Source organism: Canis aureus, chromosome 6 (assembly GCF_053574225.1).
Source record: "Canis aureus isolate CA01 chromosome 6, VMU_Caureus_v.1.0, whole genome shotgun sequence".
Taxonomy (NCBI): Eukaryota; Metazoa; Chordata; class Mammalia; order Carnivora; family Canidae; genus Canis; species Canis aureus.
The window spans coordinates 63,706,195-63,731,979 of record NC_135616.1 but is presented as its reverse complement, the minus strand read 5'-3'; the positions used below and the strand labels follow the sequence as shown (position 1 = coordinate 63,731,979).

The 25,785-nt window shown below is 39.6% G+C and overlaps 1 protein-coding gene across 3 annotated transcripts in view; it reads left to right on the top strand.

Annotated features, from left to right (window-relative positions):
• Positions 1–25,785, top strand: part of TSEN15 (tRNA splicing endonuclease subunit 15) — an 87,790-nt gene that overhangs the window by 25,338 nt on the left and 36,667 nt on the right. The window contains exons 4-5 of one of the 3 annotated variants that reach the window (XM_077901963.1): positions 3,709–3,850; positions 4,371–5,755. The exons of 1 other annotated variant lie outside the window; for it this stretch is intronic. In XM_077901963.1, the coding sequence (XP_077758089.1) occupies positions 3,709–3,850; positions 4,371–4,391 (163 nt within the window). In that variant the 3' untranslated portion in view covers positions 4,392–5,755. One more of the 3 variants, XM_077901964.1, reaches the window with a different exon arrangement.

Below are 25,785 nucleotides of genomic sequence, written 5' to 3'. Positions count from 1 at the left end.
CCATCAAGTGCCCCTTCAGTGATGTACTTTTTAAAATTGTTTCTCTTTGACTTCAGTTAAGTTTCCTGTGACCTCTTTTCAACTTTACTAAATCCTTTCATTAGTCTGATTCTAGTATATCATTTAGCCTAGTCAATACTTTGAAAATACATATATTTTTAATTTTAGAATGTGTTTTCTTTAGACTTCATTTTTCTACTTAAATTTTTATCTTGTTCCTCATCTTGTCTTTTTTCTTCAATACTATAACATATTTATAATGCTTATTTTAAGAGTCTTTAGCTATTCCAAACCATATCGAAGTTTTTCAACAACCTTAGTTTTTCTGAAAGTCTTATGTTGATTTTTTGCTCTTGATTATTAGATACCTTTTCTTGCTTCTTCACATAGCTTAGAATTCACTGTATCCAAATACTGTTTATAAATTAGAAATTGATGTTGATGCTACTCTGTGCTCCCCAGGAGCTTATCCTTGCCTCTCTCTGGCACTTAGGGTCAGGGCCTGACTTTAGTCTAATCAGAAGTCAAGATGAGTCATGGCTGAGTTGCAGCTTTAGTTATCCCAGTTTTCTTCTGGTTTCAGATGTCTTGAGAATGGGATCAGACTTTTCTCTTCAGGGCTTTGTGATGAGAGCTTGCTGGCTATTTCCAAGTCCCTTCCTCTGCTTCTCATGCTGTCACTGAAATGCAGAATAAGTTCCATAAGGGAGAATTGGTGAACTAGAGGGATCTGTGTCCCTCCAGATTTCAGTCCTCCATGCTCATTCATGTATGGCTGTTAAAAGTATTGATGATTTCTCTTTGTCACAGTTGAAGATGCTTGCTCATGACTGACTCCCGCTTCTCACCCCTGTGCCCACACTTAGCAGTTTCCCTCAGGGGTAGAACTGGTTTATCTCTTGGTTTCTACTTACCTGGGAAGGGCTCACTTCTCATTTCCTTTAACCTTCTTTGGGTTTACATTTCTTTTATGTCTTTAAAGAAAAATGTCATATTTTTAAGCAAATTGGGTATTCTTTCTTTATTGTGGTATTAATAGTGGTCTTTGATTTCTTATACATTCTAATTAGAAGTAAAACCTCCTCCTGCTCTGACTTTTGAATAAATAATATTGGGGAAAAAAAGTACACTGCCCTGATGATCATTTCTTACAATTCTTATTTTTAACTTTTTTCACAGTATAGAGTAAGGATCAGCAAACCTTTTCTGAAAGGGCCAACTAAGAAATATTCAGGCTTTATGGACAAAGTGGCAAAATTGAGGCTATTATTATACAGGTAGTTATATGACCATTTCAGATATCCCATTTAAAGATCTAGAGACCAATCTTAGCTCAAGGGCCATTAAAAAGCAGATGACTGTAGTTGCCAAGTTTTGGCATAGAGACAAGTGATAAAATAATTAAAAGGTTTAATGAACAAAAAGCAAGCAAATATCAGATACTTTTAAGAAATTAAATTCTAGGAAGTTCTTTGGTATACCATCTACCATGATATCTGTAGTAGTAAGTACCACAAGTGATAATCCTGATCTGTCAAGACAAGTTGAACTTTTATTTGGTGTAATAGAATTGCATAATAAACTTTATTTGTCAACGGTGATATTTAGCCATATAAAATCTTTAGTCAAAAAGCCTCACTCATTCATTCTGCCCAGGTATTCTACTAGAATACTGGGCATATTGGGGAATTTTTTTTTTAAACTTTGACATTCAAATGGATGTAATCCAGTGGAAAACAGACACTTAAAAGTATAAATGCAAGGTAGTTCATACCATAATCTAGGTTTGCAAAATGTTTCTCTGTAGGGTAAGGTACATAACTTTGCCTAGAGATTGGGAAAGGTGAAGGGAAGAATTAGGAGAGATGATGGTGCTTTCCTAACTTGAAAAGGAATTAAGACTTCGCCAGGTGGACAGATTTGTACATCCAGTAAGTGTTGCCTGACAGTTATGTTTAACAACTAAAGTATTACCATATTGTTGACTTGACTCACTCAAGGTCATTTTAGAAATGGTTGGACTGTGAGGGGAAAAAAAACATATTCTCTCCTTATACCATTACGTGCCTATGTAAACCTAAATGAGAGGTAGTAGGTAAGCAGCCTTTTGCAACTGTTTTAACAGACCACATTATAAAGTGACAAATTATAAAGTGTGTGTGTGTATGTGAGAGAGACATACTATAAAGTGATTAAGTGATACTTTAGCAAGAATAGTTTAGTTTAAGAAGTTATCCAGAAGTTTACTGCTGCTTTTAAATCCCTGGAATCTCTCCAGTCTCTGCTACAGATTTTTAAAAAAAGCATTATGATTATTGTGGTAAGAATACTTGAAAACAGAGACTTTTCTTTTTATTTATTTTATTTATTTTATTTTTTTTAAAGATTTATTTATTTTTTCATGATAGACACATAGAGAGAGAGGTGGAGACACAGGCAGAGGGAGAAGCAGGCTCCATGCAGGGAGCCCGACGTGGGACTCGATCCCGCGACTCCAGGATCGCGCCCTGGGCTGAAGGCAAGCGCCAAACCGCTGAGCCACCCAGGGATCCCCGAAACTTTTCTTTTTAGATTCTATATAGATTTAATAGCTAATCGGATGGGTGAAGAGTGACCATAAGAATTTTTACTTAGAGATGAGAAGTAGAACTCAAGGGGATAAAATACACTTTTGCTAAAGAAGAGTATTGAGCTATTTATGTATTCAGCTGTAGCATGTTAATATGCCAGTTAATCTTTTTCCAATTTCTGGAGAATTGTTTAGTTTAATGATAAGAACAACTGATCATTTTTTATTTGCCTTTTAAAGAAAGCGCCTCTGGAGGTTACATTTTACTGAATTATTGAACACAGGCTTTATTGAGTAGGTAATAAGGATTTTTAGTTTGTGGTAAACAAAAGCAAACAGCACTTTGAAGACCTAGAAACTAGATTTGGTAGATTATTTTCCATAGCAAGCAAACTGAAATCCTTTATAACGTCGATGCTTGATATATAACTTTACAAGAAAAAAGTTTTCTCTCTACATTTTTCTCTTAGCATCTATTAAGTATCAGAATAAGTAGTGAGAACCATAAAGATATGTGTATTCATATCTAATAATTCCAACTTTGGAAAGACCAAACAGAAACAACTACCTACAGAAGGATCACCATCACATCTTTATTAGTACCCAGCCCCCCACAAGGTCCTGAAAGAACTATTTTCTAGAAATAGGGATATGATTGGGTAAATTTTGAGTCAATAGATATGTGTAGCCATTGAAAAAGTAGTAATTATGAACACCATGTAGAAACATGGAAATGTTTATTATCTATTTTTTAAGAAAGCAAACATGAACACCACATTGTTCTACTCTATGATACTAAGTTAGAAAATTGGAAAATGAATGCTCAGGAGCCACAGGCCATAGGTGCATTGGACACTGTTAGTGCCCCATTCTGTAGGTTCCTGAAAATTGTTTCATGTGTGATGATCAGGAGAGATGGGTAAATACGAAAGAGGACTGAGAGTCAGTAGATGGCTCTTATTTGTAGGATTTTCTATATGAGACAACAACTTCAGTTGTTTACATTTGAGCCTTCAGACATTTCCTTAGCATTATGGATAGAATGTTATTGCCTATTCCTTCTCCAAGATTTTACAGTGTTTGATCTTATTATTAACTGAATGACTATGAATCCTAAATGTACTGTGGTTTATTTTCAGGATAAGGGAGATCTTGAAGGCATCTCGAAAATTGCAAGGTGACCCAGATTTGCCAGTGTCTTTTACCCTGGCCATAGTGGAGTCCGATTCCACAATAGTCTATTACAAACTTACTGACGGATTTATGCTGCCAGACCCTCAGGTCAGTTTTGAGGCAACTACCAGTAAACAGTGAAAAAATGGGAAAATTATGACATGATTTTAAGCGTGAATCAAGTCATTCAGCTTCCTTTGCAACATGAAAATTCAAGAAAATAATGACCTGATTTTCACACCTCAGAAACCTGGCTGTTTTGTTTAAAGTAATATGTTCCTGGTTTCCACAAAGATAATTAGACTTTTTTTTTTTTACTCTTTGGAGAATTTCATAGTTTCTCAGGGTGCCTCCTAAAGACCTGATATTATTTGATAATTAACTGAGGTGAAATGTAAAGGCTTTAACAATTTTAGCCAAAAGAACACTTCTTTAGAAAATGTTAAATTAGTTGACATTTTGACAGGAACCTTTAAATAAAATAAATGTGTTGTGTATAATTTACTTATATACTTTGTTGGTGTATTTGGGATGATTACACTTAAATATCTTTCTGATTTTGCTCTTAAATTCCCTTAATTATTGAGGAAAAAGTCCATCCTGATTTTTTTTTTTTTTTATGTTGCAGAATATTTCCCTTAGAAGATGACACCTGTGCTTCCTGATGCTTACTTTGGGATTGGATTTGAGATCCATCAGCCTGGTTCATCTTTTATCTCAGAGATAGTTAGGGTTGACTTAGGTCCCATTCCATAAGTTTTTCTTCTTGAAAAATGAAACTTTCGCAGATAGAAGAATTTTTTTATTCATAAGTATAGGGTAGTTGCTCTAGAACTTTCTTATCTGGAGACAGTTTAATTATAGTTCTATATAAATTGATGCTTAGGATATGTTCAGAGGGGTGGAACATATGTGTTTCTTCTGTCATTCCCCCACTCATAGCTGCCTCATTGTTCATTGCTGCCACTGCTAACACATTGTTGAGACTGTCACCTTTCTCTAATTCAACCCTCTCAGTGCCTTTTGGCCACTACAGCTAGTCTGCAGTGGCATTTCATGGACACCTGGACACCTGGAGAGTTTGCTCAGTCTGCTTTTAAATCCCCAATAGAAAGTAAGTTTTCTTTCCATTGGTTTTTATGTGGGATTTACTGTTGATTTTAAATCAAAAGTAAAAATATGCTCATCCAGAGTGTAAAATTACATACATGTCTATACAGGGACCAGAGAAGTGCTACCTATTAGTTACTTCCTACCTAAGTAAAGGAGATACTTGACATTCCTTTCCATTCTTATTACCACCACCCTTATTTTTTCAAGTTAGAATATTGCCAGAGAGATAGTGAGGATGGTGTCAGGCTTAAAAAGTCTTTATTAAGTAGACCTAGTTAGTTAGCCCACTTTTGTTAATGCCTCTCAATTGTGTTGCCTAAAGTATAAAAAATTATATGCACAAAGATATTCCAAGTGGCATTAGTTGTAATGCCACCTAATTAGGTAGGGGTCAGCAAACTTTTTCTGTAGGGCAGAAAGGAAATATTTTAGCCTTTGCAAACTATATAGTCTCTCTTAAAACTTCTCAAATGTGCTGTTTATAGTACAAAAATAACCAGAGATAATATGTAAATAACTGGGCATGACTGTGTTCTAATAAAACTTTATTTACAAATCCAGGGCCATAGTTTGCCAACCCCTGGCATAAGGAAGTAATTAATAAACAGATACAGATAGCCAAGGAATGATACATAATGTACTCATTAAAAATTAGTAATGAATAAATGAAAAACATGAGAAAACATTTAATTAAAAAAGCAAAATATGAAAATGTATGAATGGGAAGATCATGGCTACAAATAACATACCAAGCATATAATAAAATGCTGACAAAATAAATTACTGTTCTTATAATAGGGTGACAGAGCAATAAATTGATGACTTTGTCTTCAGTATTAAACTTTTTCCTTATTTGTATTTCTTTTATAATGTTTTAAAATAAAAAAGTATCTCAACATCTGTATTAGTCATCTGTCATTGCCTAATATTACCAGAAACTTAGCAACACAGCAACACATATTTACTTTCACAAAGTTGGATTCTTGGGGGGTGGGCTGCAGTCAAGCCAGTCTCCGCTGAGGCTGGCCTCGGCAAGGTCAGCTTCCTCCATGATGTGATTGTTAGCAGCTTTCAGCTCCCTGTGGTCTGTTGGGCTGATGGTCTCAATGTCTAGTGGGCAATTGGCAAGAGGCCATCCTCAGCTCTTTGCCACATGGACCCTGCCAGCACGACTGGTTGATTCCTCAAAGCCAGCCAGGAGACAGTTTCAGCAATGTGGATCTTATAATCTTTTCTTAAATAAGTTTTTTTATTGTGTTTTTTTTTTAAGATTTTATTTATTTATTCATGAGAGACCCATAGAGAAAGGTAGAGACATAGGCAGGGGGAGAAGCAGGCCCCCTGCAAGGAGCCTGATGTGGGACTCAATCCCAGGACCCCAGTATCACAACCTGAGCCAAAGGCAGATGCTCAACCACTGAGCCACCCAGGTGCCCCTGGATCTTATAATCTTATGCAATGTAATCATGTACATTCTGTCACTTTGGCCATGTTCTATTGGTTAGAAGCACATCATGGCTAACTAGAAGACAACAGGAGCAAGAATGAAAAAAGTGGCAAAGTAGGAACATTAGGAAATGGTGTAAAGCATCATTCTTGGTCTGTAATAGTTCCTGACTTCTTTCCTTTGATGATATCTGAATTTCACTTTTATTGTTGATGGAAAGTCTTGGCAATTCCTTCAAGATGCCCTCTGCTTTCCCAATAGGTCTGAAGTTGCACTCATTCAGAACAAGGTGTGTTTCTGTGACTCTGGTCGGCGCTTTGTGGATCTAAGGACCCTAAAACAGTTTATAATAAATTCTTAGGGTCTCTACCATTTTATTCCTTTGAGACTTTTCATCACAGTGTTAGAATAACAGTATGCATTTTCAGAAAGAAATGTAAGACTTAATGACCATTAGATTTGTTTGTCAGATCTGGTGATCAGTGAGCCCCTACGTTCTACAAGACCAGAAGTATCTTTGGGGTTACTCAAAAGGAGTGTTCCCATAGAAATCTTTAAGCCTCAATCTCATTGTATGTCCTGGGATATCTCCTCTATTCCTCTATTTCAGAATGTCCCCTGTGTTCTTCACCAAAGTTGTTCTGCTCAAAGCCAGCAGATACCTGCTAATATGAATAATGGTCCAGAACAATTTGGAAAGGGAGACAACCCAGCTGTGTCTGCCTCATGCTACTGAAAAACTAGGTAGAGTGATTTCTCTTGTATAATCAAATGACTGTGTAATGGCACTTAATTTTGTCTCTCTTGTTAAACTATGGACCCCTTAAGAACACGGCAAAGAGCCATGTCTTTTTTTTACATCTGTGCATCCCAGCACCTTCCACAAACTCACACACTAGGCTCTCAATAAATATTTAGTGAATGAATGAATGCAGATAGCAGACTTGTTGAATTAGTGTCTTACTCTGCCTGAAGGCAAACCAAAGCGATCCATTTGGACACTAGAGGGCAGTGCTAAACACCAAATTTTCAGACTCTAGGACTAGGTTAGCTTGAGAAGTGCTCTTGAAAATTTATTTTCAGTCTGTGGGAAATAGGCATAAATAAAAACATAAACAAGTTTTATGTGCTCACACACCCCCTCCTTTTCCTTTCTGGTATGCCTCTAAAATTATACTCTAATGACATGAAATATGCTTTGCTCAAAATGTAGATCTATATATAAAAATAAAAGCTTGTTTGGGGCAAGGGTCAGTGGGATGGGTTTTTTTTTTCTAGACTGTGGTTTTGTTCATAACCTTATGAAATGCTGCATCTCATTTTTTCCCTGCAAAAGCCTAATTTGTTAAATAAACTTCAGGATCCTATCACATAGCAAGAGACCCCAGTTCTGAAGTGCTCGCTGAACTGACTACATGCAGGTTGTGAAAGATGTGAATCGCTGCTGTAGTGAATTGACTTTTCCCATAAGAGGAGTCCTCTCTGGGTGGGAGCAGGAAGGGGGAAAGGGCATTGCTGACTTCTCTCTAGTGCCATCTTTGCCTTTGCTTTTTGGAGTCCCTAGTCAGTGTCTACTCTGCACTGGGAAGGCTCAGTGGAACATTTGATAAACCAGGTCCTATGACTCCAGACTAACCTATTTGGCTGCCTAGGCCCCTGGGCCTCTCTAGATGAATGTGTTCCTAAACAGTATACCTCTCTTATGAAGAACATGAGGACAGAGTCACTTTGGAATTCTAAACTCTACTGAGAATAGCAATCTGACAAAATTCATGTAATCTGCATTATTTTTTAAATGAAACTTTTATATGCCTGGAACCAAATGACTTAACCAAAGCTTCATGGTGTGTCATCTTTTTCTGAGCCTTCCTGTTCTGAATTCCTTTCTGAGGTCACATTTTCCACTGCAGCCCCAGCAGGAGGCCTTTTACTGGTGCGGCTCTGTGGTTCCTGCCAGAGCCTAGAGTTCTTCTGTATAGAAGCTCTTTATTCAGCCGCTGTATTTATATTTAATGTGCAGAAGGGTGTTGTATCTGAACAATTAGTACAATTTTCCTTTCTTTCAGACCAGTAACTGTTCTGGTCCTTACCACTCGCACTCCCGCAGCCTAATCCTTTTAATGATCTTTGAATAAGAACTGCTTGTGCTCAGGAAGGAAAGAGGATAGAAAAATCATGTGACTTACTGGGGAGGTGTACTCTTAAAATGCTTAGATGATTCTGCAAAATTAAAAACCAATTGAACCAAAATCAAACAAAGATTGGCTTTTTAGGTTTCAGGGTAACCAGGATGGAGGTAATATTAGGAAGTATTTAAGTAAAGTTCACTTTATGTGTTTATTAATTATCTGCAGACATTGCTGGGCTCCTTCTGTGTGCTGGCATGACCAAGGTAAATGTGGGATGCAAAGATTAATGAAATATGACCTGTACCCTCAAGGGACTCAGATAAGCAATTACAATTCTCCTTAACCAACACTCTAAAAGGATATCAATGTGGGTGAGGAATACCTGTCATGCAGTGTATGAAGTTTATGAAGTCATGCATTTTACTTAATGGTGAAGGAGTTCAACAACTTTCGATAAATTAAAGTGTTTTTGTACAATTATAGTATGTATATTATTTGTCCCAAAGGACTGAAATTTGGATAGCATACAAAGAGGTACTACACAATGTACCTCTAAGGACTTATTATCTGACTATACAGGAAAAAATCTATGTGTATGAGATAATTTGAGAGGATTTCAAGGCAGTGTTATAAATGAATGCTGAATTACAATGGGGTACCCCTCTATTTTTGACCAAATGCTTCATTCAGTACTCTTTATTTTGATTCTCACAATAGAGCTGATATCATGTACTTGTTATTATCAACTTATCCTCATTTAATAGGTGGGGAAGTTAGCTCACCAAGTAGTTAAGCAATGGCTTTGTGAGATAGCAGGTGTGTGGCTAATGAGGGCTAGAACCAGGTCTCCCAATACTTAGCTCACTGTTCTTTTCAGGATACCATTACTAGATAGAGAAATATATTAATCCCAAAGAGCCTTTGGGAAGAAAAAATAGCTCTAGTTATTCCTCCTGGAGGAAGTTGGGAAATGATTTAGGGATCAGTTACATTAACTTCTTGTACTCTTGAACAAATGTGTCAAAATGTCAAGCTGTTTGTGGATAATTTGGAAAGCCATATTCATGAGCAATATATTTACAAAGTTTTACTCCAAAGAATAAATACATTCATGTCCATACTTTTATGTTGGCAAAGTTAAGTGAGAGCAAGAGCTCAGGAAGGTTCTCTGCTTGTTGGAACTATATTTTGTGCTGGCACCAAGAGTAGATAGACTCTAGGTACTTTTTTTTTTTTTTTTTTTTTTAAGATTTATCCACTTATTCATGAGACGCACAGAGAGAGAGGCAGAGAGACATAGGCAGAGGGAGAAGTAGGCTCCTCACAGGGAGTCTGATGCAGGATTCGATCCTAGATCCTGGGATCACACCCTAAGCCAAAGCAGATGCCCAACTGCTGAGCCACCCAAGCATCTCAGACTCTAGGAACTTTTAAATGATGGTTTTACACTTGATGAGAAAGAGTCTTGCACCCTAAATATCCCCTAAGTATGCTTGCTATTGCTTGAAATCCTACCATAATCCTACCTCATCATGAGGCTCTGATCAAATTTAGTTTGACAGTGTTGTAGCACCCCATCAGTAAGGCACAATGCTAAGACTTGAAGAGATTATAAGATCAAATATTTTATCATTGGACTCAACAGATAAAATTAATCTGTTAAATTGTTATGAGAATTTCTAAATGTTTATTCTTGATTTCTGTACTTAACTCATTGCAGACGAGCAATATTTTTTGGATTGATACTATACACATACCACACTTTGAGTAGCATGTGTTAGAGCTTGGGTAAGAAGTGATGAGAGCCTGAATGCCAACAGTAGCCCAGGTATATTAGGATGCCTTAGATTATGATGCTGTTGTTTCACACAACCCAAGATGGGTGGAATCTGAAACTGGCTCCATGCACAGAGGGCAAGGAGAAAACAAAGAGAGGCAGACTATTCTAGATTGCTGGATGGCAGTTTTAATAGAGAAGGGAACTTAAATATAAGGCTTATCTTGAGTGGCTGCAAGAGGAGTAGATTTTCCCACCCACCCTGCCAGAATCTTAGAAGTTTGTATTGAGGCCTTAACTGGGTTAAGTCACATATACCGTTCAGACGGTTTCAACAACACATTGTTCTCTCAGGTTGTATCCTTGAAAATGGTCCCACTGTGGGGATGGTGGGCAGAGTGTACATGCCAGGGATAGGGGGAAGGGTGAGGAGTCTCCAATTACCTGGTGCAGCTCTTGAATCAACCTGCAGTCATGTCCTCTTGATGACACACAGTAATAACCAATGAATTAGTTCGACAAATGTCCATTTCTTGCTCACATTATAAACGCATTGTACATAGACTTGGAGTCCTTACTCTGGGACTGAGCCTCTGCCATCTGGAATTTTGTCTGTTCCAGTGGCAGGAAGAAAAGAGGGTTGCAGTCTCACATATTTTAACCAAATACTTCCACCAAAAGCAACTTATGTCACCCCTGCCCACCTTTTCTTGGCCAAAGCAAGTCATATGGCTGGCCATGATCCACTTGACGAAGGAACCACAGTTGTGCCATGTTCCTGGACCGAGGAGAAGAAATAGAGAACAGCCTTATGGAAAGGAAAGGAGAGAGAGGATGGAGGGAGGGTTAACAACTAGTGAGCTCTGGAAGCAGTGGGGCAGCAGTGAGGGAGTTAAACCTCAAGCTGTTCTGAGTCCCTTGACCTTAATGTGAATGAATTTCAGGTTACAGTGGAAGACAGAGGACATTGCAAGAAGGACAGGGCACTAGGCACAACCCAAGCAGGGAAAGGGCCAACTTAGGAGGCTGGTGAGGAAGGGAGAGCTTGGAAGACAAACTTTCCCCTACTTTTCTGCTCAGGTTCTGGATTTAGTCTCTGAGCCAAGAAGGGAGATACTGTATGCATCAGGAACCTAGGATCACTGTAGACCTGCTCTTCTCTTCCGATTCCTCGTGGGTTGTTAAACAGAATATGTTGCCTGGTCATCTCTTTACTTCCTTCCTAAGGATGGGGGGAAAAAAGCATTTGTGCCTACAGTGTAGGGGGTATAATTGAACCCTGTGAGAATATTTCTGAAGGAAGCTAGTTAAACATGGGTGCGTGGATAGGTTCTTCATGAGAAAGAACCCAGGGAGCTCCTTTTCTGGGATGGAGAATTATCTAAAGGGATCATGAACTTGAGGTATTTGTGTAGATCTAAGGGGCTGTCAGGGTACATGAGCATAGGATGGGGAGAGAAAGTTGGGGGGGAGTAGATACTAGTCCTCAGGGCTTCTCATCAGCCCATGCTGTCATCTGCTGAACTGAGTATCATGCTGCAGTGACTGTGTTCCACACAAGTCACCATGTGTCCTCCTGGTCCCTGGCCACAAGATCTTTCAGCTCTGAGTTTCTCAAATATTCCGCTTGGGCACTTGGAAATTATTTGGTTCTATCTCTGAACTCTGTGGGCATGTGGGGTAACTTTCAGGCCGCCTTGGGTCCTCTTCATCTATCACACTTTCTCAGCCAGGCTTTCTTCTCTGCTGTCTTCCCAAAATGTCGGGTAAGTTACCTTAAGGGCCGGGGGTCAGAGGGGCTTTACCTGAGCCTGGAGGCAGCAGCCAGAGGTGAGAGGCTGGGTGCTGGCTACAGATTCCCCTCACATGGATGAGGGGATTTGCCCAATTTCCTAGAGAATCTGTTGTGTCTTCTCTGCCCCAGGAACTCAGCCTGACAGGACAGTGCACAGGAAACCAAACACAAGTCTCTGTTTAGTGACCCATTCAAGTGTCTAGCTCTTCTGCTTTTGCTCTCCCCTCTTCCCACAATTTTCCCCCTAGTTTTATCTTAGGGGTAGAAAATCTATAACCATTTCCAGATCTATTTTTCTTCCAAACATACTGTTTTTGCCAAGATTTCAGGTTTTGAAACTCAAACGACAAGAATTTGCCTCTTTTGTGCTGTAGTATAATCCCATCCCTGAAGCCATGTGCCAAGAAATCCTATATGGGAGACAGTTCACAGGTAACAAGAATTACCGAGATGGGAAAACATATCATTTAATATATCAAAATATTATCCTGCGACATTCACAAACAGAAGGTACTAATTATCATTAACATGCATATTTATACTCACAAGAACTATTTAATTTTCTGAGTGTATATCTTATTTTACCCATCAAACTATACCCTACTTATAAGTAGTGTGGTACTTGGCATACAGTAGGAGCTCGATAGATACTTTATTTGCTAGCATTCAAATGATCTGACACAAATTATGCCTCACCCAGTCCTATTCCTGCTCTTCTCAGGACAGGACAAAATTGGCTGCCTCTGTGCCCTGTCAACCCAATGTAGAAAGAGGAGCCCTGAGCTCCTTAGGTCACCAGAGACCTCATCCCATGCTGGATGCTCGTATAAACATGCTATGCTATGAGATCTGTTATATTCTGATCCTTTGCCTTAGTAGTTTTGAGAAATCAAGAGGGGGATTTCTAAGTAAAAGTATGTCTGCCTAAAAAGCTTACTTAATATTTTATTACACATTCTGTTCTATGCTAAAGCTGTTCATTTTTATTTATCTAACAATTTTGGAGGGGAATGAAGGCATGTGAACACCGCTAAATTTAGAAATTCTTCTTAGAAATGGTAATTTCCTACTCAACTATAAAATTATGGTGATTATACTTCTGTTGATGACTACAGATGAGGGTACTGTGATTTTATAAATGGGCGAAAATAAATGGGTCACCTCTTCTCTCATCCCCTATTAGAAAATGTGGTTCCTGTAAATATAATCCTGTAGGTGTACTTTCCTAGACTGTAGGTGCTCATCTTAATCCTTCAGATTTAAATGAGTATAATTCACCCACGTGGGCCCTTGCCATTCCACTTCTGCAAAATGATAGGTTACTGCAGGTACTCCCTGAGATACAGTCCCTCTGAATTTTGGTAGACCTCCCTTTCCATGAGCACCTTTGTCACTCTTTTCCATTTGGTTTTTAAAAAAACTCCTTCCATCCTAGGCTTTGAGAATCCATCATCAGAAATGTGGTCTTTTCAATTTTTGAGGTTCAGGAGGATTGGAAGGCAGAGCTTTGACTTAAGACCATTCAGGGTGTTGTGGGAGAGGTAGATAATCTCCTTGAGCCTCAGTTTCTCCTCTGGAAAATGATGGACAAAACATGTCCTTCTGGTTGTGCTTCCCTCACACACTGAAATGATTATGGGGAATAAATGGAGCCTGGTTCATAATAAGCTATCCTTTCCCCTTTGCAACCTCCAAGCAATTCCTATGGAGGTGCATACTACCACCTTAGGAGCGAATGTATGATGACCAGCTGAGAGCCAGGCTTCCAACAAATGGAGCCTAGATGTGCAGGAGGGGAAGAGGAAGGTACCAAATGAACGGGGTAGGCACCAAGGATAAACTCTGCCCTTTGAAAATGTTATCAGGCCTAACCCTGCTGCTGCCATAGCTGGTGGTGGTGGTGGGGATGATGATGATAAAACTTTTTGGTTCCATTTTGGGAAACTCTTTGAACTCAGATAAATTGCACAAGAATAAGACTAGCGATGCAGTTGGAGGCATACATGGAGTAAGGGAAATTTCCACTGCAGGGAAGCTGTATTGGGACAATTCATGGGGATTAAAGACAACCAAGTTAAACTTAGCTCAACTCAGCACAAAAGCACATTGAAAAGTTTCCTATAAATAGAAGCTGGACTGTTTAGGGTGGGTTTAAGTCATGGGACGTGGCATGGAGCCTTGTGTTGATGGTGAGGATTGGGCCTCATCTTAAAGGAATGAATATGTAAAGAAACATGAAATAGTAACTAACAACTTGAATCTGTAATGCTTACATTAGAGGGGAGGATGTAGGGGCTTTATTTTGTCCTCTTCTATGTTCCCAGAACTTATAACCATGCCTGACATGTAGTGAGGGTTCCAAAAATATTTGTGGAAGGAAATAGAAAGATGAATACATATAAAATAATGTCAAGTATGATAATACTTGAAGAAAGTAATACAGGGTAAGGGAACAGGGTGCAACAAAAATGCAACTCTAGGTAGGGGTCAGGAATGGCTTTTCTCTGCAGATGACAGAGAGACCAGAATGCAGTGAAGGGGTGAGACCTGCAAATAAATAGAGGGTTAGCCTTATAGGCAAAGGGAGCAACACGTGCAAATGTCCTGAAGTGACAGCCTGGTGAGTGGCATCTTAGATTTTGCATTTCTGTTAACTTCTCATATGTTGCCAGTGTAGCTGGTCCGTGAAACATGCTTTTAGCAGCAAGGATTCAAACTAGAGTTTGACCATGGAGTCAGTAGTTAAAGCAAGAAGGTTATAGAACTGACAGATGAGGTCACTGCATGAGAAAAAGAGGATGAAAAATGGCATATGTGAAATAACCTTATCTATGTAAAAAATACATACAAAGATGGATATTAAAAATGTTACAGTGTTAAAAAATGTTAACAATGTTTTCCTCAATGAGATGACATTTAAATTTATTTCTCTTCTTTTAAGACTATTGCAGAATTTCTACTGTGTATATTTATTCTATATTCAGAAAAAAATTAATTTTAAAAAAGTTAATTTAAGAACAGGAAATATGTCTTTAGTGAAGACTGGGTTAAAAATATACACAACATTTTCTAAATTAAAAAAATGAGTATGGACATTCGAGAATTGGCTGGAGTTTGTTAGGAAAGACGTCATAGAGGGGATGATTTTGAACCAAATCTTGGTATCTAAGTAAGTGAAACATAAGTTTGGGCTTTTAGCAACTTCTCTCTTATTTTCCTATTCTAAGGTGGGAATGAGGAGGGGATGTGGGGCACTAGTAGTGTATTACTTATTTATTGCTACGTAACAAATTATTCTAAAACTCATATGCTTAGAACAACTAACACTTATTATCTTACAGTTTCTGTGACTTAAAAATTTGGGACCTCCTTATCTGGATGGCTTTGGCTCAGGATCTCTCATGAAGTTATTGTGAAGATGTTGGCTGGAACTATATTTATCTGAAGGCTTGACTGGGGCTGGCCAGGCCATCCAAGATGGTTGGCAGGAGGCCTCAGTACCTTGTCATGTGGAACTCTCTATATGCCTATTTGATTTTCTTGATGATGTGGCAGCTGAATGAATGATAGAGAGAGTGAGAGAGAGAGAAGAAGAAGAGGGAGAGAGAGAATGGAGGAAAGAGAATGCCTTTTATGACACACATACACTTCAGCTTTATTCTGTTCATTTGTAGAAGCATGTCACTACATATAGTCCATACTGCAGGGGAGGAAAATTAGAGTCTACTTTTTTGAATGGAGACTGTGCATATATTTTTAAACCACCACAGGTAGAATGGGGTATGATAGTTGACGGACATTCTAATTTTCATTTAAAGTGAAATGTATAAGATTATAGAATACTGTAGCCTGTTTTGTTAGTCATCTAGCATGCCTAATGTTTAGCAGAGTACAAGGTGGAAAAGATGAAGGGTAGAAAGATGTGGTGAGTAAAATATCTAGAAGATAATGTAAGCCACAATGTAATTTTAAGTTTTCTAGTAGCCGCATTGAAAGATGTAAAAAGAAACAGGGACAATTAATTTTAATAATATGTTGTTAATCCAATATATGCAAAATATTCTTATTCTATATAGACTCAATAGAAAAGTTATTAGTGAGATATTTTGCGGGTTTTTTTCTTTCTATGAACCCTTTGAAATCTGTTGTTTATTTTATACTTACAGCACCCCAGTTTGGATTAACATTGTTTCACGTGCTCAGTGGCAACCTGTAGCTAGTGATCACCATATTGGAGACTATAAATCTAGAGAGCTAGGCCAGAAACACATCATTGAGAAAGAACCCTGGGCAGAATCCATTATGCAAATAGTGGGCCCAATAAAAGGGCTTAAGCTGAAGAGTAATATCAGAATTCCTTCTATTTTAGAAATCATTCCGACTGCTTGTGTTTAGGACCTGGAGGCATGAGCAAGCATGACTGGCCTAAGAGACCATTGGACTAATCTGTGTGAGAGTTTGAACGAGGCTAGTGACAATGAAGATGGGGAAGAGATGTAAGATAGATAGCAAGGAGGTGGTTTGTACTTGGTTCAATGATCGCTTGGATGTGGGGAAGCAGGTGGTCAGGAGAGAGAGAAGCCTAGAATGATTCCAAAGCTTGGGTGATTGACAGGATATAAAAAAGGAAATACAGGACATAACATATTTTGTCCTGAGAAGATGGCAAGGGAAGATTACATATGTTGGTTTGGAAAAGTTTGTGGGGTTTTTTTGGAAAAGTTTGGATTAAAATAATTGTGCAGGAGATAAGTAGAGATATCTCACAGACAACTGGATGGGTAAATCTGGAGCTTAGCAGGAAAAAAAAAAAAAAACCAGCTTCAAGCAGAATCATTACAGAGCTTCTTTCTAGGTAACATCACTATGAAACTACAAAGCACTTTGGAGAGTTCTGGCCTCTCAGTTGCTCATTGTGGAGGCAGAATTAGCTGAAGAGGAAGGAGCAGAACCACATCAGGTATAGGCCTCTGAGCAGTGGGCACCAGTCTGGGAAGGTGGCTTTCCTAATCCAATGACCTGGTTGCTTGGGAGCAGGAGAGACGCTATGGGAGCCACACTGAGTGGTCGTCTTAGAGGAAGGCAGGAGTCCCTCAGCCTGAACATTGTGTTGTGTCATTGAGGACGAATAAAGGAAGAGAAAGCATTTGAATAAGGCATCAGAAGTTAAGAATTCCTGTCCTGGAATGTGGTTGTTTACTTCATATGTTGTCTCCACCTCTGATAGAACCTCTCCTATGAGTGAAGAATGTCCAACCACTTCCTCTTCATTTCTAGAGATGATACCTTGGCGCAGGGGTTGCAAACTGAAATGCCTCAGGGGTCAAGCAGATCATCTATAGGAGTGAAGTGAATACAGAGAGTGCACAGTGTGCTTGGCCAAAGGGAGCAGCTGCCCCTCAGTTCTAGATTTTTGTGAAGTGGCAACATGAGCCTAGTGGCCAGATAGTCTGATTTTTTATGCATCTAAATTATTTTGTGAAGTTTTCTGACTTTTGAATATTGGATAAATTTTATTTAAACACTGCAAACCAAACAAAATATGTCCGTGGGCTCTAATCAGCCCACAGTCCAACAGTTTTTGACACTGGTCTGAATGCTTTATGTCATTATATTATGCTTTCTTGCATTTTTCTACTTATGTTTCCTACTGTAACCACCATTGTTCATATGGAGTGTTTCTCTTTGTTTGCTTGCTTGTTTGTTTTTATTCCCTTTCCATAATGGGTCAGATGCTATTTATTGATTAATTTCATATTTGGAAGGTGGACAGAGCTATGGAAGGTATTGAGACCTTTCATTCTTCTGGGACCTAAAACAGCAGACCATTATGGAAAATGACATATTCCCCTCACAGATTTAGGCCTCACAATTGGGATGAGAGAGGAGTAGCTAAAGATGCAATTGGCCATGTTTTGGTGATGACTCCTCTAATAAACTGGAAGATTATTTAAAGCAGATATGTATTTAATAACAAAATGAAACATCAGAGTCATTTATGAGAATATTAAGTCTTGTGATGAAAAAATGTTACTTTTTCCAGGGCTCAAAACTAAATACTTCTTTTTAAAAATTAAAGGAAGAGTGAAGTAAATAGAAAATACAAGAAGAAAACTAGTGAGGGAAAATGGGAAAGAAATACACAAGATGAAATGGATATAATATGCATTACCCATGGATATTATGGAGCTATGTACCTTAAGTTTGTAGAAGAGAAGCCATGCTCTCTCATCACACTCCTTATTCCTCCTCCCTCTTTCTGACCTATGGACAGAATTGCTATAGATTGGTGAGATTCTAGGATACTGGACCATGTTTGCCAGTAGGCCCATTAAAAGATCAGGACTGTATATCTTATTTTAATACAGTTGATTTAAACACAAGGGTCATACACAAAGCCATAGTTCTCTCTGTTGCTCTCCTGTAACTTTTTCATCTTACTGCAGAAGCAGTTACTAGACACAGCTCTCCTTTCTGCTTCCATCTGGCATAAATGGGGAGAAAGTCAGGGCCTTCCTACTTGGGACATGGCCAGCTAACCTTTGGCTCCCACCTTGAATAATCAAGCATTTCTATCTTCATTTATGGCAGATGAGTTGTGGTGAAATCTTGAAGTTAGGTTTGGGCTTATGGGGAGAAAAAGTGTTCCTACTCTGAGTTCCCAGCCTTGCTCAGGTACTCCAGCCCAGCCTACAAAGGCTCTGCATCAATAGGTGGATGGATAAATGGTGTAGGAGCCCAATCTTTGCTCCTACACCTACTTTGCTTTCCTTTACCATTGTTCTGTAGGTAGATAGCTCCCTCAGTGGCACTTGGAAGAGGGGTTGCTAAGATTTAAGACATGATTTGGCTATTTCTAGGATGCTTGGGTAAATGCCATATAACCATCATAATTATTCTAAGATAAGTCTTCCATAGGCATGCATGTCCATTCAGCCCTCAGTACCTTTGCACATATTATTGTTTCAACCAGGAGGGTCATTCTCCAGTCTTCATACCTCTCTGTGTGGTCAAATGCTTACCTTTGAAAGTCCAGTTTGAGTCATTGACCCTAATCCTTTCCACTGAACAGTCTTAAAGCATATCTATGTATTTCTTGCTACATGATACAAAAGAAGGGAAAGGAGCTTGAGTGCCATACAAGTCTGGGCTCACATCTTCACTTGCCATTTGCTGTGTGACTTTGGGCAAGTTATTTATCCTCTCTGAGCCCGTGTGTGTGTGTGTGTGTGTGTGTGTGTGTGTATGTGTGTGTGTATGTGTAGTAACTAGGGTTTAGTGATTGATATATATATATATTTTTCATTTCTAAAATGGTGATGATAGGGACACCTGGGTGGCTCAGTGGCTGAGCATCTGCCTTCCACCCAGGGTGTGATCCTGGAGTCTCAGGATCAAGTCCCATATCGGGCTCTCTGCATGGAGCCTGCTCCTCCCTCTGCTTATGTCTGCGCGCCTCTCTGTGTTTCTCACGAATAAATAAATAAAATCTTTTTTAAAAGTCTTTAAAAAATAAAATGGTGATGATAATTCCTACTTTTTAGGGTTGTAGTTTATATTATATGAGATAATTAAAGTATACAATTTGCAAAATGAAGACGCAGAATATATTCTAGCTATGATGATTATTAGACTCTGGTCGCAATAACAGCTACCAGCCTGTTCTTGCATCTAGATGTGGACATGTGACATGGAAACAATGGAACATGACTACCATGTGTCACTCCTGGGGTAAGAATTTTAGAAGAGAGTATGTCTTCTCCACCATCTCTGTCACCAGTGACACCTGTGTTTGAAGAAACAAGCTTATTTTGTATTAGCTCCCTAAAACCCTAGAGTTGGTTTATTATATCAGCTAGGGTTAATTACTGTAGTGAATTTAGAAATTTGGCACTTTCTAATGAGGTGAGGCGTTAATGAAAGAGAAACCTAAAACCTAAATAATGTTGTATTGACTTCAGTTGGATGGTGGGTGGCTCAGACACTGATATGGAAGGCTGGGAATATGCAAACCCATGGAAGTGATGGCAAGGCATTTGGTAAATCTGTTGCTGGTGGTAATTTAAAAGGAAGGCCAAGTGCCAGAGAAGCTTTTTGTCCCCAGAGGCTGGTTGTCACTTATTGTGTTTAGCAAGGTATAACAAGACAGAGATATGCTCAGGCAAGATTTGGTTTGTTTGAGAATAGAAATGAAAGAGACTAGATAGAGTCCAGAGATGTGATGCTTCATGGAACTGGAAAAGAAAACTACTTACTGACCCCAACTAGGAGAAGATATACCTGAAAAAGGCTATCAGCAACTGATGTCCATTTAAAATCTCAGTTTAGCAGATGCCATGTTAGCTTCCCTAGAGGTTACAAAATAACTAGGGATTGTATTCTACCCTCAAAGAGTTTGTAATTTAGTAGAAGGAGGAGGAGGAGGAGGAGGAGGAAAAGGAGGGAGGAGGAGGAGGAGGAGGAGGAGGAGGAGGAGGAGGAGGAGAAAGAAGAAAGAGATGATGTAGTGGAGGACAGTTTATGATTGAAACATGTTAATTTAAATAATGGAAAAATTACAACCTTCTAGGAGAGCCCAGAGTGGGATTCTCAAGGAGAATGTGGGGCTTGGACCTTGGTTACCCATCCAGCCCTCAGACTCATGAATGAATGAACCTCAGTTGTCTTTGAAACTCATTTTGTTCTTTTTGAAATAAAAGTGTTCATATTTGATCTGTGGGGTAGTAGCATTGAGGGGGTCCCTCCAGCCAGCCTGTGACTTCTCTACTGTCATTCATGGGTAACTTTACAATTACTTGGGAATGAGACTTGAATAGGTTCCCCCCTTAGAGCCTAATTTTTGTCAAGCCATAAGAAGACCCTGCTCTCCTTCTCCTTCTTCAACTGTCCCGAGAGTACAAGACGCCCCAGACCTTAAAATGCAATGTTTGCAGATTGCTTGTTTTTATTGTCTGTTTTTTAAATAGTCATTCTCTGGGCAAAGAATGAGAACTTTCAGCTTCTTATTGTTTCCCGGCATGAGGCTCGTACCTTTTCAGCTTGTTTTTATTGTCTCTTTGGCTGTGCCATTTATCTAAATATAGAATAGTACCACCGTATGGACAGGACTGGAATAAGATAAAATTTTCTTTCCAATCAATTCTCTTGCATCTTCTAGCGAACACTAGGTACTGTTCTTTTCTTAGAGTGGCAAGAGTGGGCAGCAGAAAGAAATTCTATCGAGCTGTGGCACTTTCCAAAACAAAAGTCAATCACTGCAAGACCTTCCAAGGTAGCAAGTCCAAGGTAGTCAATTCTCTGGATGCTGGCTCTCCTGTGACCTTGGGCAGACCACACAATGATGGTCAGCAACCTATACCTGCCCACTGGAGGCAGAGCAATGTCCTGAAAGGGGCACAGGCATCAGCAGATCCAGATTGGATCACCTGCCCCACCACTTATTTCAGGGTGACCTTAGGTAAGCTTCTCAGCCTCATCTATAAAATGGGTGATACTAATAAAACCTGTCTCCAGGACTCTTGTGAGGGTTAAATGAAATGAATATATGTAAATTATTCAGTACATTTTCGAGAAATGGTGGCCATTATTTTTGTAGGCTGCTATTTTATGGTATTACTGTTTCAAATGTGACCACATCTTTAATTTTATTTCTGGGAGAAATAATCTATATAAATTTATTTATGATATTAATAAAAAGCAGCTCTCACCTACCTTATGAATCTGATACAAGTCTCTTATTACCTTCATTCATTCTGGTGAGAGGGTTTCATTACTGGAGGCAGTGCTGTGTAGTGTTTAGAGCAGGGACTCTGGCAATAGTCTTTGGGGTTCAAATCTAGTGTGTGATCTTGAGCAAGTTGCTTAACTTAACTTCTCTGGTACATAATCTGTATCTGCAGTTCCAGAACAATACTCTCCATGAATGTTATCACATAATGTAGATCTTCCTATTTTGGGTGATTGAGTCTAGGGTACTCCTTCAGTCCCTGATGGGAGTCCTGCCCCATCAAGATAACAGGCACCCTGTTATCTTTATTAAACCTAAATTCTAAAACTCATCTGGCTCAAGGGTTTTGGATAAGGAATCTATGATATACCCTCCTAAGGTTATTTGAGTTATATTCACTTCACATAAGCCTCCTGGAACCTTCTTAGCTATGACTGTCATTCTTGGAATAATCCTTTGAGAGAGTAATTATTTTCCCATTTTATGGGTGAGGAAACTGAGGTACAGAGAAGTTTAGCCACATTGCACATATGTGGTAGAGCTGGAATCCAAACATAACATTTTTTACTACAAATTCCATGCATTCTGTTGAAACGGATTAATTAGGGCCCACTATGTGCCCAGGGAGATCCAACCCTTGTTAAGATTCTAGAGAATTAGAGTCTATGGTTAAGGAAACACCATGGTCTGGGGCTGCCCTCTCCAGACATCTCCACAAGTAGACCAGCTCTGGTGTGGTCTTTGCACGTTCTTTGTCTAGCCATGCAGAGGAGGGAAGAGTGGAGGGTGGCCAACCACATGGCATGATGAGAGAGCCAGTCTTACACCAATACTGTCCAGCTGCACTCCTGTCTCCATTTGGGTCTCCTTGGACACTGACAATAAGAAAAGGATTTTAGTGCAAGTAGAACTGAAACGCAGGAAACACTAGTTGCTATTTGGCAGTGAAGAAGTGATCCAAAGAAGGGAAGGCAGCCATAATAGGCATGTTAGTGTGCTATTTCCCACAGCAAGTGGCTGAAACTCCACAGGGAAATGTGAGGTCACTGTATAAAACACATGCTTCAGAAGGATCCCACCCACAGGATGAGGGAGCTGAGGTATTTATACTCCCTCTGGAGAGTCATTGATTGAGGGTTACTCCCAGGGATGTCCTTGGCCAGCAACCAGAAGCAGCATGGCCTTCCTCATTCTGAAATGTGAGGTCTAAGCCATATGAGTGAAGCATTGACAGCATCTATGACACACCCTTTAAGTACAGTTCTATGCGGTAGCAGGAACAGCTTGATTTGTGAAAAGCCCAGGATGAGTAGATGATGTCTCACTCACTGTGGGTTTGATGTCGACAAGACCTGCCTACCCTCAAAAAGTTCCCACTGTGCTGTCTGCTATGATGCCTGAAATGTGTGCTCGAAGTCCCCAGTTCTCTAGAGGCCACCCATAAAATGTCAGTACACTACCCAGGAGAATTAACAAATGAGCTATGACCTTTCCTTTCCTTTCCTAGCTGAGAGACTTGCCTCTGGGGAATGAGACTTGGAACAAAGATGTTTTAATGGAAGAAATTAAAAAAAAAAAAAAAGTCCTGAACAGGATGAGAGAGTAAAGGAAGAACAAGAAATCTGTCACTACAAATGAAGACCCTAGGTAATCTGTGGTGCAGATGGTCACAAAGGGGACCCTCTAAGGGGAGTGACACCAAAAGAGGACCCAGAAGAGTCTCTTAGAGAAGCAAAGAGTCCAAAGGGACATTTTCTTGATCCTAGTTTTATGCAGATCAGGGCCTCAGAAGGAAGACCCTTCACTGCTGCTAAAACTGGTGAGCTCTGGGAAGCCAGTGACCACTTCTTGTCTTTTTGTCTGTGTCCCCAGAGCTCAGCACAGTGATTCATCTGAATAGAACTGCCATCAATTCAGTTCTCTGTTCTTTTCCCCTGCTAGTTCCTTTCTAACTTTTGTATTAGCAACCCTATACTACATTCATACCAGTGAGCTCTCCACATCCCCACTTCTCTAAGTAAAGAAATGCTACCAACACCATGTTTATTGGCAGTGAGACTTTGGGCAAATTACTAAACTCTCAGTTTACTCAGCCATAAAAAGTAGAGAATGCCTCTGACTTCCTGAGCTTGTAATAAGGACTCAGTGAAGTTGTTATGAACTGAATTGTGTGTCCACCCACTCATACACACTCTGAAATCCATATGTTGAAGCTCTAACCCCCAATATGACTGTATTCGAAGTCAGGACCTCTAAGGAGGTAATCAAGTTAAAATGAAGTCATAAGGTAAGGCCTTAATCCAATAGGACTGGTGTCTTTCTATATAAGAAGAAGAAGAACTACCAGAGATCTCTTTCTCTCTCCTTGTGTGCGGAGAGGAAAAGCCTTGTGAGGACACAGCAAGCCAGGAAGAGAAGCCTCACAAGAAACCAGATTTTCTGGCACCTTGGTCTTAGACTTCTGGCTGCCAAAACTGTCAGAAAATTGATTTCTGTTTCTTAAGCCACGCAGGCTGTGGCTTTTGTTATGGAAACCCTAGCAGACTAACACAGAGGTAACTCACGTACAGGGCTTTGCTGCAGAACCTGACACAAGGGGGGAGATTCATTAAGTGCAGCTGTTGTCATTATTATCACCTCTTAAATAAGAATACCTGCCTTCCTAGAAGAGAAAAAGAATCTGGAAACCCTGATTCCGAACAGTTTGAAAATGTGCTTTAAGCGTCTGATGAGAAATCAAGGACATCAGAAAGAAAGCAAACAGCCCTCACTGAAATTTTCCAATCCCTTTTCTGTGTGGAAGGCATAATAATTTGTGTCAAATAATATGACTGCATCTTTCCTCTGAGGAACCTAATGTGCTTATGCCAACTACTTATCCATCAGGCAAATGTTTGCATCCCGAGGATGAGCTCAGGGCACATCTCAGATGGCCCAGGGCCTGACGCCAGGACTGAGTACAGAGGGGGGCTAATAAAATCAGATAATTCTATCTGGAGACACCTGGGTGGCTTAGTGGTTGAGGATCTGCCTTTGGCTCAGGTCGTGGTCCTGGGATCCTGGGATCGAATCCCGCATCGGGCTCCCTGATGGAGCCTGCTTTTCCCTCTGCTTGTGTCTCTGCCTCTCTTTGTGTGTATCTCTCATGAATAAAATCTTAAAAAAAAAAAAAAAAAAAGCTAATTGTATCTGTTCCACCCTCTCTGTAGTTGAGGCTGTGCTGTCTGGAAGCAGGCCAGGCTGGCTGGTGTTAGGACTTTCAGGGTTGAGTTTACAGTAAAAGACAGATTTTACGTCAAGTGGGCCTTAACTTTCACAAGTACAGCTAACTCTGACTCATGAGCACATCATGGAGAGGGACCTCCCTGAACTCCATTCTTTCACTAAAACTCTTAGGTTCTGTTTTCTGAATGTTGTTTGCATTCTTCAGGATACCTCTAGCAGGCCCCCCCAGGGGGGGCTTCTGGGCCTCAGACCTCCTAGGAGCAGATGGGGGAGGAGGAAGAAGAGGCTCTCAAGCAATTGCAGCTTTTTGTTGTTGTTTTAATTTTTCAATCCAAATTAATGCTCTGGAGATGGTACTAGAGTCTATTTGGGAAAACAGAACCATCTGGGATCATTGGTCAGAGTTCTAAATGGTATGGAAAGAAGGAAAAATGTGAGTTTTGATAAATGGGAAGGGGGTTACATTGGCCTAATTGAAAGCAGTTGAAGGGATTCTTTTGCCTTTTTTTTTTTTCCTCAAGTTTTTCCTTTAAATCCATGTTGTCCAGCTGTCCTCAGAGACTACATAAGCCACTGTCGAAACATCTATTGTTCTATGCTGTTACTGACTCTCCATCAACTCCACATCATAGGGTGTGATGTTGTTGCCTATAAAATTTCTTGCCATTTATTCCTCTGTCACAGATGAATGAGGTGCTAAAATATGGATCATTAAACTTGCTTCTTTTGATATCTCCCAGACTCTAAGTATTTGTTCTTTGATTCAATGTTGATTCAATGTATTCACTAAATCCAAACATTTACTCAACACTCACCAGGTTTCCAGGTCC